The sequence below is a fragment of the Tachysurus vachellii genome, chromosome 17 (genome assembly GCF_030014155.1).
Source record: "Tachysurus vachellii isolate PV-2020 chromosome 17, HZAU_Pvac_v1, whole genome shotgun sequence".
In the NCBI taxonomy this organism is placed as follows: Eukaryota; Metazoa; Chordata; class Actinopteri; order Siluriformes; family Bagridae; genus Tachysurus; species Tachysurus vachellii.
The window spans coordinates 20,083,742-20,101,612 of record NC_083476.1 but is presented as its reverse complement, the minus strand read 5'-3'; the positions used below and the strand labels follow the sequence as shown (position 1 = coordinate 20,101,612).

At 38.8% G+C, this 17,871-nt stretch overlaps 1 protein-coding gene across 2 annotated transcripts; it reads left to right on the top strand.

Moving 5' to 3' along the window:
* The first annotated feature begins 15 nt into the window (after positions 1-15).
* aldh3a2b (aldehyde dehydrogenase 3 family, member A2b) lies at positions 16-13,752 on the top strand. Of its 2 annotated transcripts, none has more exons than XM_060891462.1 (11): positions 16-145; positions 2,590-2,752; positions 3,298-3,529; positions 5,756-5,841; positions 5,943-6,151; positions 6,235-6,352; positions 8,439-8,580; positions 8,676-8,842; positions 10,132-10,231; positions 11,379-11,617; positions 11,711-13,752. In XM_060891462.1, exons 2-11 carry the CDS (start codon positions 2,591-2,593, stop codon positions 11,726-11,728), a joined length of 1,473 nt encoding a protein of 490 aa, XP_060747445.1. In that variant the 5' UTR covers positions 16-145; position 2,590; the 3' UTR covers positions 11,729-13,752. The 2 variants fall into 2 exon arrangements, with proteins under 2 accessions (XP_060747445.1, XP_060747444.1); XM_060891461.1 differs by having other exon boundaries at positions 24-150.
* The last annotated feature ends 4,119 nt before the right edge of the window (positions 13,753-17,871 follow it).

The following is a 17,871-nucleotide window of genomic DNA, read 5'->3' as shown; positions in this document are numbered from 1 at the left end:
TTTCAGCGGAAGACCCCGCCTCCTTCCCATAGCCCCGCCCACTCCGTTGGTTCTGCCGTTAACGGGCTGCTCGCGTGCGCCCTGTTTGGCCCCAACAGCACCGATCAACTTGACTGTGAAGGACAGGAAGAGGACAGGAACACAAGTAGGGTAACATTTTAATACGTTACAGTTTGTTTATTTGGGATTCAGTGTGTTCCTTGTTTCTAATAAACACATGACGTGTTTTCTGAGCTGTAAAGGGAAGTGTTCAAGTATCGAGTCTTTCTGAATCCCCAGAGAAAGCCGATATCTGTGGACAATAATATCGCAGACTAAATGTAAACAATCTACCGAAGAGATTTCACCATACTGTATGTTTAATTAATCATATGTGAGCTTGTTAGTTAGATGGACATCCGCTACGCAGCTAGTGATGTCTGTCGCGCAAAATAAACGTCACGTGATGCAGCGGTCAACTTAACACTGGATTTAAACAGAATGTGGAGGTGAGATGAAGTGAAACATCTGCTGCTGCTGCTGCTGCTGCACACTGGACTGTAGACACCTTTCAGCTGTTGGCTTCCATACAGCGTTATTGCGACATCTTGGTTTAAAGTGTTACAGAGTTATAAAGTGTTGCAGAATTCACCAGGAGATAATCTCTACACCCAGGAACAGGATTCTATACATGACTTCAGAAATCTGTGTACTTCATAAAATATACAGTCTATACAAAGTCAATAACTGAAAGAAGAAAAAGAGAATCAGAATGAGAATCATCCCCGAATGACTAAATAGTTCATAAGGGAAATATTCTGTAAACTCTTACCCCTAGAGTTTGACTTTAATTTACAAAATTTAACTAGCTCTCTAATCTAGCAAACTATTTCACAACATTTATCTAGCCATGCAATCCAACAATCTAATTCACAAACTTTAACTAGCTGTCTAATATAACCATCTAATTCACAGACTTTAACTAGCTGTGTAATCTAACAAGCTAATTCACAAACTTTAACTAGCTGTGTAATCTAACAAGCTAATTCACAAACCTTAACTAGCTGTGTAATGTAACAGTCCAATTCACAGACTTTAACTAGCTGTCTAATATAACCATCTAATTCACAAACTTTAACTAGCTGTCTAATATAACCATCTAATTCACAAACGTTAACTAGCTGTGTAATCTAACGAGCTAATTCACAAACTTTAACTAGCTGTGTAATCTAACAAGCTAATTCACAAACTTTAACTAGCTGTGTAATCTAACAAGCTAATTCACAAACTTTAACTAGCTGTGTAATCTAACAGTCCAATTCACAGACTTTAACTAGCTGTCTAATATAACCATCTAATTCACATACTTTAACTAGCCATGTAATCTAACAATCCAATTCACAAACTTTAACTAGCTGTGTAATCTAACAAGCTAATAAATATTACTTGCTATAAATTGTAACTATGTAATTTACAAAAGCTTCCTTGCTTACTTATAGAATATAATTCTTTACAAAGCCTAACTTGCTAGCAGATTTAACTAGACAATTCTAAAACTTTACTAGCTAGCAAATTTAACAAACTAATTCACAAAACGTAGTAGCAAATCAGCAAATGTTACTTGGTAAATTACAGACCTTAATTTTACCTGACAAATCTTTGATGAAATTTAACTAGCTATGCAATCCAACAAACAAATTTACAAACTTTTAACTAGCCATTAAATCTAACAAGCTGATGCTTTAAAACTTAACAAACTTGGCAAACTTGCTAGTACATTTAACCTGCTTAGTTACAAATAGCTTATTTAAAAATATTTTAATCTGACTAATTTAACAAACTACATTTTTCACAAAACTGAACTTGTAAGAAAATTTTAATTAGCTAATTTACAAAAACTACACAACTAACTAATTAAACAAACTAATCAATAAACCTTCACTTGCCACCAAATTGACTTATTTTCAAAACTTTATTAGCTAGCAAAAAAAGAATTCACAAATCTTAACTTGTTACCAATTTTTTCTAGCTAGGTTACAGAACTTATAAAACAACTTTAACAGACATTATAAAACAGACATTACACTTAACACTTACTTAACACCTTTTTACACATTACGGCATATTGCAGCTTTATATATATATATCATCTATGTTAGTACAATATAGTAATTACATAAATGTACATACATATCTCTAATTTAAGAAAGTTTATCATTGTTGTTATTTATCTTGTTTACTTTTTGTTGAACTGAAATATTTTACTTACAAATTTCCTTTAATTTAAATACACTGGTATATGACGTATAGATTTTATGCAGATATTTAATCGTAAAAAAAAAGAAAGAAAGAAAGAAAGAAAGAAAGAAAGATAAAATTTGGCAGTTTATTACATCTATATTATATTGTCATATCACCTTATTCAGTAATTACTATAAATTGGTCTATAGTTACCAGAAAGGACTATCTAACCCTAACCCGAGTCATTGACCTCAGGGATGAGAATTCCTCTTCAGCTGCCTCCTAATTCTGGACCGTTTATAATGAATTAAGCTTACGGCGTGCCAGAAATGGTGCCATAGTGAAAAAAGTGTTTTACTGTTTTTACAGAATGGCTCAACAGCAGAAGGCAGTGGAGCACGCCAGGAAGGCCTTTAACACGGGCCGCACCAAACCGCTGGAGTACCGTATCACCCAGCTGAAGAACCTCCAGCGCCTGTTTGCAGAGAGGCAGAAGGAAATCGCCAGCGCTCTCAAGAAGGACCTCAACAAGGTGCCACGTCACTGTGTTTGCACAATTATTCGACTGATACTATGATTGCGCTGAACTTTAGCTCTTATTAACAAATCAAAGAAAACATGCATTTATTACATGTTAAATTCCTGTGCTTTGTAAACATGGTGCGTTAACATCAGTATTAATGACGTGAGGAATATTAAGAAATTTTTAATGAAATAATTTGTTTTTATTGTTATATTAAAATATGTATGAGGAATTTAAAAAATGTGCTTGTGATTTCACCATTTTGAGTAGTTTTAAGCACAAAAAGCTGCCAAGCATTTTTGGCCACAACAATAAAAAATAAACTCATCCTGAAGGTACACACAAACACAAACACACACACGCACACACACACACACACACGCACGCATGCACACACCCAGTGTAGAGAAAACATCTACAATGATTTAATACATTCCTAATATATTACACTGTATGTTTCAGCCTAATACGGTTTGTCTTTATTTGTAATTTACATATATTTTAGATCCAATGATAAAAGGTGTAATATTGAGCACGGCTGTTTTTGTCGACAGAGCGAGTTCGGCACGCCGCTGTACGAGACGCTGGGTCTGGAGGGAGAGATCAACATGGCAATCAGCAAGCTAGCGGAGTGGGCAGCTCCAAGGCCGGTGACTAAAAACCTACTGACCATTTCAGATCAGGTCTACATCCAACCCGAGCCTCTGGGAGTGGTGTTGATTATCGGGGCGTGGAACTACCCTTGGGCCGTCACCATCCAGCCTCTAATCGGCGCCATCGCCGCAGGTACAACAAACAATCACACAGCTCTCCACAATAGATCTTGATCAGTATACCTGCCAAGGCATCCGCCTTATTCTATTCAGTACACAGTGCAGCTTTGTTTGTCTTCTCCGCTTAGTAACAATGCTCATGTTTAAAACGGACCAATCAGCACGCGGCTCTCACAAAACGCTCTTTTGTGTCCGAGTCAAAAGAACACAAAGCCCTTGGGGCTATAAAAAAAACCCCAGAATAACAGATACTATACCTCGGCTTTGTGCAAATTTAATCCAAAATTTCTTCAAAATAAAAGTGTCTTTTCATAATAACACCATCTCAGTCTGTATAAGGATAAAAGTATCCCATAGACATTTTAATATCATATTAGCCTATGAGTTTACATTTACTAAACACTTTGAGCTCCTTCAACATGGCAAACACAGGTAACATGCCGATATCTCTATAACACCGCTGATGTGTTTTTAGCCACCTTTCGCAAACATAAACCGCCTCATTGAGCCAGAGAGAAACGCGCTCAGAGCTGGATTAGCGTCCGCTTTTGAAATTTGTTTTTACACAATTGTTTTAAAACTATTTTCATTTTTAATACATTTTTTAATTCGCTTGGTGAAATATGAGAGAAGTCTAATAGTTAGTTGGATTGTAAATATATTCACAAAGGAAAAAAAAGAGAAAATAAATAAATAGAGATAGATCAGCTGTCAGCTAACTAATTGATTCAGTAGCATGATCCAGACTCATAATGGTAATTTGCTGCAATAAACAGCTAACAGGAAACAATAACACGTTTATCCACATATCAAAATTACATCAGATTTTCATGTACTGTTGTAGTTTTCGCACAGTTTTTTTTTTTTTTAAGAATTGTTAGCTATAGAGCTAATTACAACCGAATTAACGAGCCAGCTATGTTAGCCAGTTCCGATATCATCTTTAATGTAGTGATTAAACATAACAAACATACAATCTGACTGGTTTATTGCTGGCAGTTTCTTTGCTTATGGTGCAGTAACGAAGTGAACATGCAGTGAAATGTAATAGAATTTATCATGAAATAAAATGGAATTTCCTGGGATTTGTTGAGAATTTAAACAGATAGGAAAGGGGAAAAAATCTAGAAGTTTTTAAAGCATAAGATAATATTTGTCATTTGTTGTTATTATTAATAATCTATTTATTATTCTAATTATAATTTTTTTACTCTTTTGTCTCATTCTGGATTTAATGTTTATTTTCTGTGATATTGCTCTCTCTCTCTCTCTCTCTCTCTCTCTCTCTCTCTCTCTCTCTCTCTCTCTCTCTCCGTCTCTCTCTCTCTATCTCTCTCTTTCTCTCTCTCTCGCTCCCTCTCTCTTTCCCTCTCTCTCTCTCTCTCTCTCTCTCTCTCTCTCTCTCTCTCTCTCTCTTTTTCCCTCTCTCCCTCTCTCTTTCTCTCTCTCTTTCCCTCTCTCTTTCCCTCTCTCTCTCTCTCTCTCTCTCTCTCTCTCTCTCTCTCTCTCTCTCTCTCTCTCTCTCTCTCTCTCTCTCTCTCTCTCTCTCTCTCTCTCTCTCTCTCTCTCTCTCTCTCCGTCTCTCTCTCTCTCTCGCTCTCCCTCTCTCTCTCTCTCTCTCTCTCTCTCTCTCATCTCTTTCTCTCTCACTCTCCCTCTCTCGCTCTCCCTCTCTCTCTCTCTCCCTCTCTCTCCCTCTCTCTCTCTCATCTCTGTCTCTCTTTCTCTCTCTCTCCCTCTCTCGCTCTCTCTCTCTCTCTCTCGCTCTCATCTCTCTCTCTCCCCCCCCCCCTCTCTCTCTCTCTCTCCGTCTCTCTCTCTCTCTCTCTCTCTCTCTCTCTCTCTCTCTCTCTCTTTCTCTCTTTCGCACTTCGCCCCAGTCTTGTGTTGACTAACAGATCAGAGTACGCTCCAGGTTCCCTCCCTCCTGTTATCATTCAGGTTAAAGGTAGACACAGAGATCTTCGAGTCACATTCAAGGTCCAGCGCAGTTACACAACAGGCTTTTAAATTTCTCTTCGTCGGTATCTGAACGTTCAGAACGAAGCCAGCCGACGCATTTTTCATGACACTAAAAGCACTTTAGGAAAGACCTCAGTGCAGGAGGTTTTGTGTTATAAATTAGCATGTGTCAGGATGTCTTCACCACTGTAGTGATCCTTCTTCCGTTCCTATTTAAGTACTTAGGTCTTTATAAGTTGATTATTATGATATAAACGGATGTGTGTTTGTTTTTAAGGGAATGCAGTCGTTATTAAGCCATCCGAAGTGTGCGTTCACACGTCCAAAGTGATGGAGGATCTTCTGCCTTTGTACCTCGACAAGGTTCGATATCTCGGATCTCTGAGAAACACTACACCCTCTCTCTTATTTTTTATATCATTTAATCTTTAATCAAGTGAAATAAACTCATCTGCTTATTTCAGGAGATGTACCCGGTAGTTACCGGTGGAGTTCCAGAGACTCAGGAGTTGCTGAAGCAGAGATTTGATCACATCTTCTACACCGGTAACTGCATGGTTGGTAAAGTGATCATGGAGGCAGCTGCTAAAAACTTAACTCCTGTTACCCTGGAGCTGGGTGGGAAAAGCCCCTGCTACATCGATAAGAGCTGCGATCTCGCCATCGCCTGTCGGTCAGTTAGATCACTGACATATTTCTTTAAACAATTCTAGACCTGCTTTGAACAAGAAAGTCATTTCTTTTCCACTTTTGCAGACGTATCGCTTGGGGAAAGTATACAAACTGTGGGCAAACATGCATTGCACCAGATTACATCCTCTGTGATCCCAGCATCCAGGACAGAGTCATAGAAGAGATTAAGAAGAACGTGAAGGTATGCGTATGACTCGTTTGGATCTACAGTGTACCGCCCAATCAGGAGTAACGATTGATTCAGTTCTCAGTGTCAGAGCTTCATGTTTAACTCTCATCTCTCATTCAGAAAGATATACAACACATAGAACATCTCACAGAGCTGTGAAGGATTGGAAATCAACTTGTTTCAAGTCCGGTAGAATTGAATAGAAGTTCATTTTTTCACATATCGTCGCTGTCGGACAGAATCCTCGTATCTCCAAAACCGTTATTTTTCAGGAAATTAAAAAAACGCCGTACCTTATCTGCAGTACACAGGGTTTAGTCCGCGTTGCAGTGGATTGTCTTGCGCTAAATTCCTGTCCTCAGACGAGCACCAGAACTAGCGGGGGTCAAGATTTTTTTTTCTTTGAGCCCAGTGTTTTGAAGACATTTACCTCAGAAGACGTGTTGATTCGTTGCGACTCTTCTTGAGGAGAAATATGCCGCGAAGCTCTCCCGCGGAGTGAGGAAGAGGTGGACAGTTGAAGTGTCCAATGGAGTTATGAGATTTGCGCTCAAGCTATTTTCAAGACTTTAGATTGGTTAATAACTTGTAAAAATAACAGACCCACGTGGGGACTGACCAATAGCATCGATATGTGAAAAAATATGAAATTGACCAAATCTGGACATACGAGGTTTCCGCCCCTACAGTGACGATATACATCACAGCACAGTGAAATTCTTTTGGAGGTTGGGGTTAAAGCACAGGGTCAGCCATGATACAGCACCACTGGAGCAGAGAAGGTTAAGGGCCTTGCTCAGGGGCCCAATAGTGGCAGCTTGGCCGTGCTGGGGCTTGAATCTGATCAACAACTGAATCTGATCACATAATCAACAACCCAGATCACTTGAGCCACCACTGTCCCTATCATGGCCTATATTATACTCACTGGTACCTTCAGTGTGATATGTGTGTTCTTCCCTTCTGTGTTCATAACACACAGAATTTTAGCAAATCTTGTTTATGAACAAACACTCAGGACATCTCAGAGAGCAGAAATGGGTTTCATATCAACATTTACTTTGAAGATACAAACATTTTTTCAAAAACGAGTGTTTTTTTTTCTTTAAAAAAACTTTTCAATGAATATATCTTCACCAATAGGCTAGAAATAAACAGCTGCCCTTTATGAATCACTGCATATTCGTAAACTGCCGAGCGTCTACTTTCATATGAGCTTCTTACTGTGGAGCGAAACATGATAAAGACAATCAATGCTCAACATGGACTCAACCAAACAGCCTCTGCAAAGAAGAGTTTTTTTATACATGAACTTTATGCTATACATGTGAGCGTTCATGAGGTTTATGGAACTCATTCATTTTCTACCGCTTATTCGAACTACCTCGGGTCACGGGGAGCCTGTGCCTATCTCAGGTGTCATCGGGCATCAAGGCAGGAGTGCCAACCCATCGCAGGGCACACACACACACACACATTCATTCACTCACTCACGACAATTTTCCAGAGATGCCAATCAACCTACCATGCATGTCTTTGGACAAGGGGGAGGAAACCGGAGTACCTGGAGGCTGGAATCGAACCCCGACCCTGGAGGTGTGAGGCGAACGTGCTAACCACTAAGCCACCGTGCTCCCTGGTTTATGGAACTTTGCTTGCCAAATCATCTTAAGGAAAAGCAAGAGAGAAATGAGATTGAGCACATTCTCAGAGAGAGAGAGAGAGAGAGAGAGAGAGATTATTAACATCTGGTGTACTACACGTTCACATAGACAGAAATTCATGCACGTTCTGCACTGAGAACATTTTGTCCTAAGAAAAAATCCAATGTTTAGCTTGGCACTTGATGCCATACGGATTGCTTCACACATTCAGACACACTCTCAGATGATTAACCTCAGAGTAAAAAGAATAATCCGAAATATGTTGTGTTAACGGAGCGTAGAGACGGTGTGAGGACACGAGGAAGCATCGAGAAATAAAACTCATTCTTGTTCTTCTCACTGCATTGTAGTAAACATGCATCAAAGCTGCCGTGTACAGTATAACTGTATAACTGAGCTAGACTAATAATTGTTGCTGTTTTTTATGTTTTAAGGATTTCTACACAGACGATCCCAAATCCTGTCTAGACTACGGACGCATCATCAACAGTCGACATTTCAAAAGATTGATGGCGCTGATGGAGGACAGCACGGTGGCTGTGGGAGGAGAAAACGACCAGTCCGAGTGCTACATCGGTAAACGTTCAGCGTTCAGTCTAAAGCGTGTTCGTTTTGATGATGGTACAGTATTATGAAAAGCCTGACGTTCGCACCGTCCGCTTTACCCACAGCTCCAACAGTCTTGAGAGACGTGAAGCCCGAAGCAAAGGTCATGCAGGAAGAGATCTTTGGACCCATTCTGCCTATCCTGACTGTTGGCAGCGTGGACGAGGCTATCGACTTTATCAACCAGAGAGAGAAACCGCTGGCACTCTACGTCTTCACCTCTGACAACAAGGTAGATGTAGCTCTAGCATTAGAGGAAAAGTTTATCTACACATAGTTCTTCCTTAAAACACTCTAAAAGTAATGGCACCTTCATGGCTTCACCTTCCACAGAAGCCGTTCGTTTCTCTACAAGAGTTTGACATAGAACCATTTTCTAGGTTCTGTTGACCAAGAACAACAGAGTTCTACAGTACATAGATCCCAGACAGCTTTTTATAGCTCTACATAGAACCATGGTTCAGGAAACAGTTCTTCTGCCCATATACAGACCCCCAGAGTTCTGTAAAGAACCTGTAAGAGTGTGTAGTGCTTTTTACCAGCACACGTCATGAGCTCGCACTGATCACCACTTCAGTCTGAGGGCATGAAAACAAACACTGGGGAATTCAGCGACGTGAGAAGTGTGAAATATTGGAAAGCTTTTTGTATTTAGAGCCAGCAGATGGCGCTGTGGTATGAAATATGTACAAAGGCCTTGAGAAGGTTAAAACGATGTACATTTCAGTTGTTATGCTCGAGTGGAGGACATTGTGATGTGGTTGAAGACTGAAGTTTTAGCGTATAAGTACTTCAAGCACAACAACATTGAAACTCCTCGAGCCCTTTTTGTAGACAAAGCCACGCCCCCTTTTCTCCCTCCAACACTTTTCCCCGACTCGTGGTTTGGTTTTTCTCAATATTCGAATACTTGCAAGCCTTTTCTTACAAGAATGGATGTCACTAATTCCACACTATCATTCCTTTTACCGATAAAAAATTTCTTAGAAAACCGCCGCTGAGTTCTGAGCTCTGTGAGTTCACAGTAAAGAAGCACCTGGTTGCCCCAGTCAGCTTTGAGAACGCTTTCCTTTTCGCACCAGATATTCATTCATTCATCTACCGCTTATCCGAACTACCTCGGGTCACGGGGAGCCTGTGCCTATCTCAGGCGTCATCGGGCATCAAGGCAGGATACACCCTGGACGGAGTGCCAACCCATCGCAGGGCACACACACACACACACACTCATTCACTCACACACTCACACACTAGGGACAATTTTCCAGAGATGCCAATCAACCTACCATGCATGTCTTTGGACCGGGGGAGGAAACCGGAGTACCCGGAGGAAACCCCCGAGGCACGAGGAGAACATACAAACTCCACACACACAAGGTGGAGGCGGGAATCGAACCCCGACCCTGGAGGTGTGAGGCAAACGTGCTAACCACTAAGTCACCATGCCCCCCTCACACCAGATATCATTCTGGTTATTTTCAGAATGATAAAATCGTTTGCTTTTTTTTTTTCTTGGTTTAGCTCATCAAGCGTATGATCTCCGAGACTTCCAGTGGAGGAGTTTTGGCCAATGACTGCTTGGTCCACTTCTCTGTCAGCTCTCTGCCTTTTGGTGGTGTTGGTAAGCAGATGACCTACTCGCTCAAATTTCACCCCGTCACTACATTTCTCACGGTTTTGTATCTGTTATTAATGCATTGTTACTTAGCAACAGAGTTTGTGTATAGGAAGCATTCAGGCGTATGATAGAACCTCGTGGTATCGTGATTTCCATGGAGAAAGTATATGGATTTAAAACAATCACGTTTCTGCCAATGTGTATATATTTTAAAACTTGACCTAATGCACTGTGTCCCAAATGACCTACTGTACACTATGCACTTACACTATGCACTACGTAATCTAGCGTCCAGCGTATGAATGTTTGAAGGGTCGTGTCGTCGCAAACAGAACACTAGCGCTTTTTTTAGCAACAGGAAGTCGATGGCAAGTGATGTCAAACGCACGTAATGCGACGCCGCTAGCTTTAGCAGAATACACAGAGTTCTTAAAACACACAATGTGAGCTAATTTCAAAGACATTCGCAGAGGGCAGGCACTTATTTCCAGGGATTTCAGTACAGCGTAACAGATATTGTGTCATTAGGTAGGCGTGACCTATTTGACCCTAAACATAACCAAAGTTTTTGGTTGTTTATTTGGTTTCTAAAATAAATCAACCTGTATGACTGTTTTGTCCTTCGTAGTATGCTGATTTTTTGAAGACCTCCGGAAACACGCCCACTTTACGTCGTGGTAACGAAACCCCTGGAATTTAGTGCCTGCCATATGTAGAGTGTTGTCGGCCATCTTGAATTTTTTTTCCCATCCAGCGTCAGCGCCTGCTAACCCCGCCCCTCTTCCACTACACAATTTGTGTTGTTGGAATTTTCAGCGTGAACACGCTACTCACACTGTTTATGTTATACAATGGCATAGAATCGTGTATAAGTAAGTAAAAGTATGGGTTAGGTTGTGAGATTTTAAAAAATAATAATGAACAGAACCTATACAATTTTATTTAACTTATGGATTAAAGAAGACGACTGCGATTGGCTAAGTGCTGAATTTGGAATCCTGTATGTTTTGCTTTAAATACAGAAAAATGCATTTAATCTATAAATACATATATTAAAGAATTCACAATTTTTAAAAAAAAAAACAATTGCATTTGTTACAATTTAGCTGATAATAAAGGTTTAAATGTAAGACGATGGTGCCCCCTACAGGCAACAGCGGTATGGGCTGCTACCACGGCAAGTTTACCTTTGACCAGCTGAGTCACCTGCGAGGCTGCCTCATCAAGCAGCTGAAGATGGAAGGACTGAACAACATGCGCTACCCGCCTCACACCCCAAAGAAACTGGGCTGGGCTCGCTTCTTCATCCTCAGACAGGTAGAAATGGGCAAGCTGGCTCGCGTGGCTCTCATGGCGCTGCTTGTGGTCGCCGCTGCCGTGATGGTTCAGGTATCAGAGATGTTTACTGCACCGTTACATGTACAACACTGTACCGTGTTTAACCGCTCGAACGTTTCTTGACTAAACATTTCTTCTTCACAGAGATTCCTCACTGACTGAGCTGAGAAGTTCCGAAGAAACCCGACAGCCCCCCGGCCGCTCCGTTTCCTTTTCCTTAACCCGAACGTTTCCAACATTCAGCCTTGAAAGTATTAGCTTTTAAAAACAAGCGCTGCATCTAATGAAGGATCCAAATTCATTGTAATGCTTTACCGACGTGACGTTAACCTTAATGCCGCTTCCAGCTGTGATTCGTTAATTTCCCTTCATTCTGTTTTTAATCATTTTTAATTATTTAATCATTTTTAATGAAGGATAAGAAGTAAATCTATGTAGCATCATCGGTGTAGTATCTCTGCATAAGAAGAAGGGATTTATAACGTTCCTGATCGTCGCATCGTGTCATTTTCCTTTCTAGGAAACGTCTGTGAATTAGCATAGTGTTAGCATACAGCTCAAACCTGATACTGGGTTTATTTTCCCCTTATTATTTAAGTTATACTTTATTCATTTTACCAACAGCACAATTTCATCAGGTCGGAGAAAGCACACACACTTTTAAAGGAATATCTCAGGCTCTATATAGAACATCAAATGACTCTTTATATAGAACTACAAGGAAGGATTCCCTGAAGAAACCAATGCAGTTCTCCATTTTTATTTTTCTTCTTCTTATTATTATTAAGAAAATACCGCAAATTCAAACACAGTATAAAGTTATTTCAACAAAAAAACAACATCGTGACTGAAAAAATTAAACACAGGATCAAGTTCACCTTCCACACTCAATGAATTAAAGAAACCGCTCGTATCTCTCCAGGAGAATGACATAGAACCATTTTCCAGGAACCCCAGAGTTCTACATCTAACCCAAGCACCTCTTTCTCTACATAGAACTATGGTTCAGGAAACGGTCATATTCACTGGCCATATTCAGACCCCTGGAGTTCTCTAAAGAACCCTGAGGAACCTTTTTCTGTAAGACTGTGGTGACTTTTACCTGCGTCACGAACTCACATTGATCACCACTTCACTCTGAGGGCATGAAAACGGGTCACGTGGCTTTGTGTACGAGCTTCGTAAATACGTGAAGTCATAATGAAATGATTTCTTAATTCTATGCACATGCAGTAATAAGAGACAAAATAATAACTTTCGGGATGAGACTGGTATCTGATGTGTGAGTTCAAGTACTGATGATGATATTTATAGCTGTTCGTGGCTGGGACATAAAGAAACAAAAACGTCTGTCAATCATAACGTCACTAGCCAATCACAGGAGTTTGTGAGGCCCGGCTCTTGGGTGCGACTTGGCAGGTGACCAAAAAGGTGGAAAATGAGTTACGGTTAAACAGCATAACGTTAAGCGAGCGTTCTCGTCTTCTCATTTCATATGAAGCCTTACACAGTAAGCAAGGAATGCTTTATAAACTATTTCTTATTACTGCAGTGCTTCTGAATGTGGAATTAAACCCCAATGTAGATGTTTTTCAAATGAAGTTTTTAAGTTTACCTCCATTTTTTTATTAAGAGGGTAAGAGGGTAAAACTTGACCTTTCCAAAGGCAGCCGTGTTGTTCTGCTTGGAATTCAGCAGAATATCTTTGGGGTTCCATTAGGACTGATTTCTTTATCAGAGCTAAAATGTTCTGCTGCAGAAATGTGCCTCAGAGCCAGAAGGTGTAGTTCTACATCTGCACTTTGACTGAATTTACTCACCACTGTTCTCACCACGTTAGAGTTCATCAACTGATGATCAAACTATCAGCAGGCCCTCGATGAAGAAAATGAGGTGTGCCGAAGTTCCTCCGGGACAGGAACTGACTCATATCGAAGAACTATGGATTAACTACTTTATTTCAACGATCATTTCAATCGGTGTCCAGTCAGACGTCATAACCGGGTGCAAATTCATTACTTTAGTTTATTATGAAATATCGGTACACTTTATAATATCGTTGGTCTGTCATTTCAAATTTTCTTTTCTTTTTTTTTCAAATCTTTGTTGAATATTAATGAGATTAAAAAGATTTTATGAAATCATTTTCTTACCCGTAAAATAAACCAATTTTTACAGCGATGAAACGAAGAACTTTGAATTTTCTTTTGGTCATCTGTGAAACCCGGATATGCAAACTGAGCATTTTAAACTTCTGTTAAACACTTATATGTAGATCTTTTCAGTTCTAGATCATCCAAGTAACCAACTTTACTCTTCAGTACTCTTTAGTAAAAGTCTGTAAGAATGACACATGACTCTAAACATTTTAAATTCCATTGATGTATTTAATTACTTTCCTTTATTTAGGTGAAGGACAGTTTGGAAACGATGCTGTTTGACAGATGAAGCCGATGTTTCATCGATGTTCTCGCCTTTAAGGTGTCGTTGTGTGGCGTCTTCACTGCCTCGTTCAATAAGAGTTATTGTTGTGCCTAGTGGTCAAAATGGGAATTTCAACCAAAACTACAGAAACCCATTAAGGCAGGAATCAAGCTGCCCCACTCTCAATCTATGAATGTGGACAAGTTTGCCACATTGGGATAGTTTACCAACGTCTTATAGTTTTACAAATAACTAAAATCAAACCTAATACATTATATTTTGAAGTCTAATTTCAGACAGTGTGTCTATGAAATACAGAACCATTTCTATTGGAAGATTTACTGCAAAGATTGGGAGAGATCGAGTCCCTGAAACGTCTCAAATTAAACATTAACGTGAACTAATTCGAAAGATATTTGTAAGACACTTCATCCACATCGAGTGTCGTTGGCCATCTTGAAAAAATGTTTTCTCATCCAGCATCAGCACCTGGAAGCCCCGCCCCTTCTGCTACCTAAGCAATATACAACGTTGAATAAGTTCATCATACCTGAAGCACTTCGTCTTGTGGTATTTTCACTACTAGTGGTATTTTCACTACAGCCCTCACACCATGTATATAAAAAATTAAATACACCACAGAAAAAAAACCTAATGTACATAGTTGAAACGATGAAGAGTTCAGAAATGAATCATATGGGAACAACAGAAATACACAGAAACATCTGAATTTATCATTAGGGGTCAGATTTGTCTTTGGAAAAAAAAAATTTAAATTAAAGGTGCACATTTTTTTTTTTTAATTTACATCAAAATCTGTATTTTTCATGTTTCAAAATTTGAAGATTAATATTTAAAATTCTGATATTTTAAATCAATTATTTTTAATATTTATATTTAAAAAGAAAAATCTTACCTTATAGCAAGATTAAAATAAATAAAAAATACATTTTTAAAAAATAATAAAACACTGGCAGAAGTAAACAATTATGTAATACACCACAGAAAAAAATGGACTTAATGTATATACTGTAGTCCATACGTAAGATTTCAGAAATGACTCAAGCCTCAGGCAAAATGAGAATTCACAAGAAAAATATATCTGAATTTACTATAATTATTTTTTTGAGAGTTTACCCAAGCACACGCACTATTATTACTGTTTATATACAAATGCACTCTTACTGTGTTGATTTAACACCGTATGAGTGAACTGGACAGGAATTAGACAGGTGTCATGTGGGTCAAATCTTCTTTCAGTGAAGTAAAGAAGAAAAACGATACGCTATATGATATAGACGTGTGCGTCAGTTCTGTGTGTGATTTGAGACGCACCTCTTGTTTACCATGTTGAAAAAAAGTGACTGTTTTTTTTTTATTATATGACTATTGAGAGGTTTTTCTCTACAATGTAGTTGGGCCGGAATTTCTTTTGCTAAAACCTGGCACGCACACACACACACACACACACACACACACACACACACACACACACAGGAAGACTGTATAGTGTAGTGTAGATTCTTACACAAGGTTCACACAAAACATTTACTAGATAGTAAACTAGTGCTTAATCCGCTGCATCATATATGAAAGACTTTAGAGAGAAAATTATGTTGGCTTTGTAGAAGCCAACATTCTGTTTTCCTATTTCAGCTTAGACAAAAATTTTCGAGCCACATGCACCAAATTCGGATATGTTGTAGATCCTGGTCTGAAGTTTGTTGCTATTACTTTTCTAAGCGATCCGAGTACCGGTACTTCCGGTACCGGGTCTCAAAATGGCCATTTTTCCCATAGACTCCCATTATAAAATTTCACCAATACTCTGAACAAAGGTTTAAATTGGTGTACCGACTGGCCTTTCAGTTGTCCCGCGGCCCCGCCCCCAATATATGCAAAATCAAAAAACCTTTTACAACATGGACATGTGACATATCAAAACACTCAGAACAATGAGGGGAACTTCCTCACAGGTATTCTGATGACGTGAAAATAAAAAATTTTGCACAACATGGACATGTGACATATCAAAACACTGACTCTTATGTCCACTCGCCTCCTAAAAGCACCGGCCTTTGCGAATACTTGCCTCGTCAAAGCCAACATCAAAGTTTGTCGTGACGAACTTTACAAATCTAGTTTTAGCTAAAAGCACAGTTCTCTTTTTTTAATTAACACTTTTAATAAAGAATACACTTATGAAGTTAAAAAAATATACATACATATCTATACAATACATACTTAGTGTGTGGTCTAGTATTGCATTGTGCAAACCTGTCTCTCTACTAGGCAGTAACCTGATCTGTTTCCATCTCGTCTGACATAAGTAAACTATTTAAAACATCACCGTAGTGAATTGTAGTGAATTACTTAGCATTTCTACCTCCGTGCATTTACTTCTTGGATCAGGCTGAACTGAGTCAGTTAAAGCGTTAAGGAATTAGGAAGTAAAACTGGCTCTTCAAGCTGGAGCATGTTTCGATGAAACCAAAAAAAAATATAAAAAATTAAAGAATGCAGCTAGGCAGGCAAAAGACTGTACAGATTTGAGCTTGAATAGCTGTTGAGTCACTAGGCTTCGGTCGTGACTCACGACTCATGTAGACCAGACAAAATGGTTTCAGCGTGTTTAGAATTTTTTGGAAAAGTAGTATTTTGTCTTAGATGGTCAGGTGGTTGGTTTTAGTGAGTCAGGTAAAGGTTTTAGGAATGAAGGTATGCAGTAATTATTGGTTTACATTTAAAAAGAAAGAAAGAACTAAACTGTTTCCACGACACTGTTACCAAACACCATCCGTACTTTAAGTATCGTATCTTAGCTATATGTAGCGTAGCTATTAATCTGTACTGTAGAATTATTAGAATTATGGTTCATTTATGTATGTATTTGAATTCATTTTTGTTCAACTTTACGATGTCCATATTTCTAGGTGAAAGATACAAGTCTGCAAACATGTACATCACGTATTAACCCTTTAGTAGTGGGTTTGATTGCAATAATAATAATAATAAATAAATGTCGCATCATAATGAGGGGGTGTGGCCAGCTTCAAACAGGAAGCAAAAAAAGCTTGAGATAGGAATAATGACATGCTTTATGATACATTATGCATGAAACACCTTACAATTAAGATTCATTGATGTATTGAATTTATTTAAAAAAAAAGTTTTCTTGGTTTGTTTAAAAAAAAAACTACGTTGCTTCTATGCAAAGGGACAAAAACAAACATATTTCCCATTAATTTACTTTTGCTATCGTGTTTGAAACCTGACGAAAGGACAGATTTTTGACAAAACTGAACGAATTAAATTGAACGATGTTCCGTATGTTACTGTCGTACGTTTGTGGAAATGGTGTTTGTTTTGGATTTGCTAGGTATCAGATTTGTCTTTGGAAAAAAAATAAATAATAATTTAATGAAGAGAATTTTTTTTTATAAATACGGTAAACATGGTCAAAGTAATAAAAACAAATATGAAATTCTGAAATTTGGTCTAATTTACATGAAAATTTGTATTTTTGATGTTTAAAAATGTAGAGATTTGTATTTAAAGTTCTAATCTTTTAAATCATTTTTTAATATATATTTAAAAAGAAAAATCCTACAATATAACAAGTTCAAAACAAACAAACAAACACAAATACACAGAATAAATCTGAATTTACTATGATTATATCTCTGAGACACCGGGCACGGTGGCTTAGTGGTTAGCACGTTCGCCTCACACCTCCAGGGTTGGGGGTTCGATTCCCGCCTCCGCCTTGTGTGTGTGGAGTTTGCATGTTCTCCCCGTGCCTTGGGGGTTTCCTCCGGGTACTCCGGTTTCCTCCCCGGTCCAAAGACATACACGGTAAGTTGATTGGTGTCTCTGGAAAA

Bases quoted from the DNA above. Each gene is read 5' to 3' on its own strand.
- aldh3a2b (XM_060891462.1), top strand. From the start codon at position 2,591: ATGGCTCAACAGCAGAAGGCAGTGGAGCACGCCAGGAAGGCCTTTAAC. The intron at 5,842-5,942 runs GTTCGATATCTC...TGCTTATTTCAG, and splicing joins TGCCTTTGTACCTCGACAAG to GAGATGTACCCGGTAGTTAC. The intron at 6,152-6,234 runs GTCAGTTAGATC...CCACTTTTGCAG, and splicing joins GATCTCGCCATCGCCTGTCG to ACGTATCGCTTGGGGAAAGT.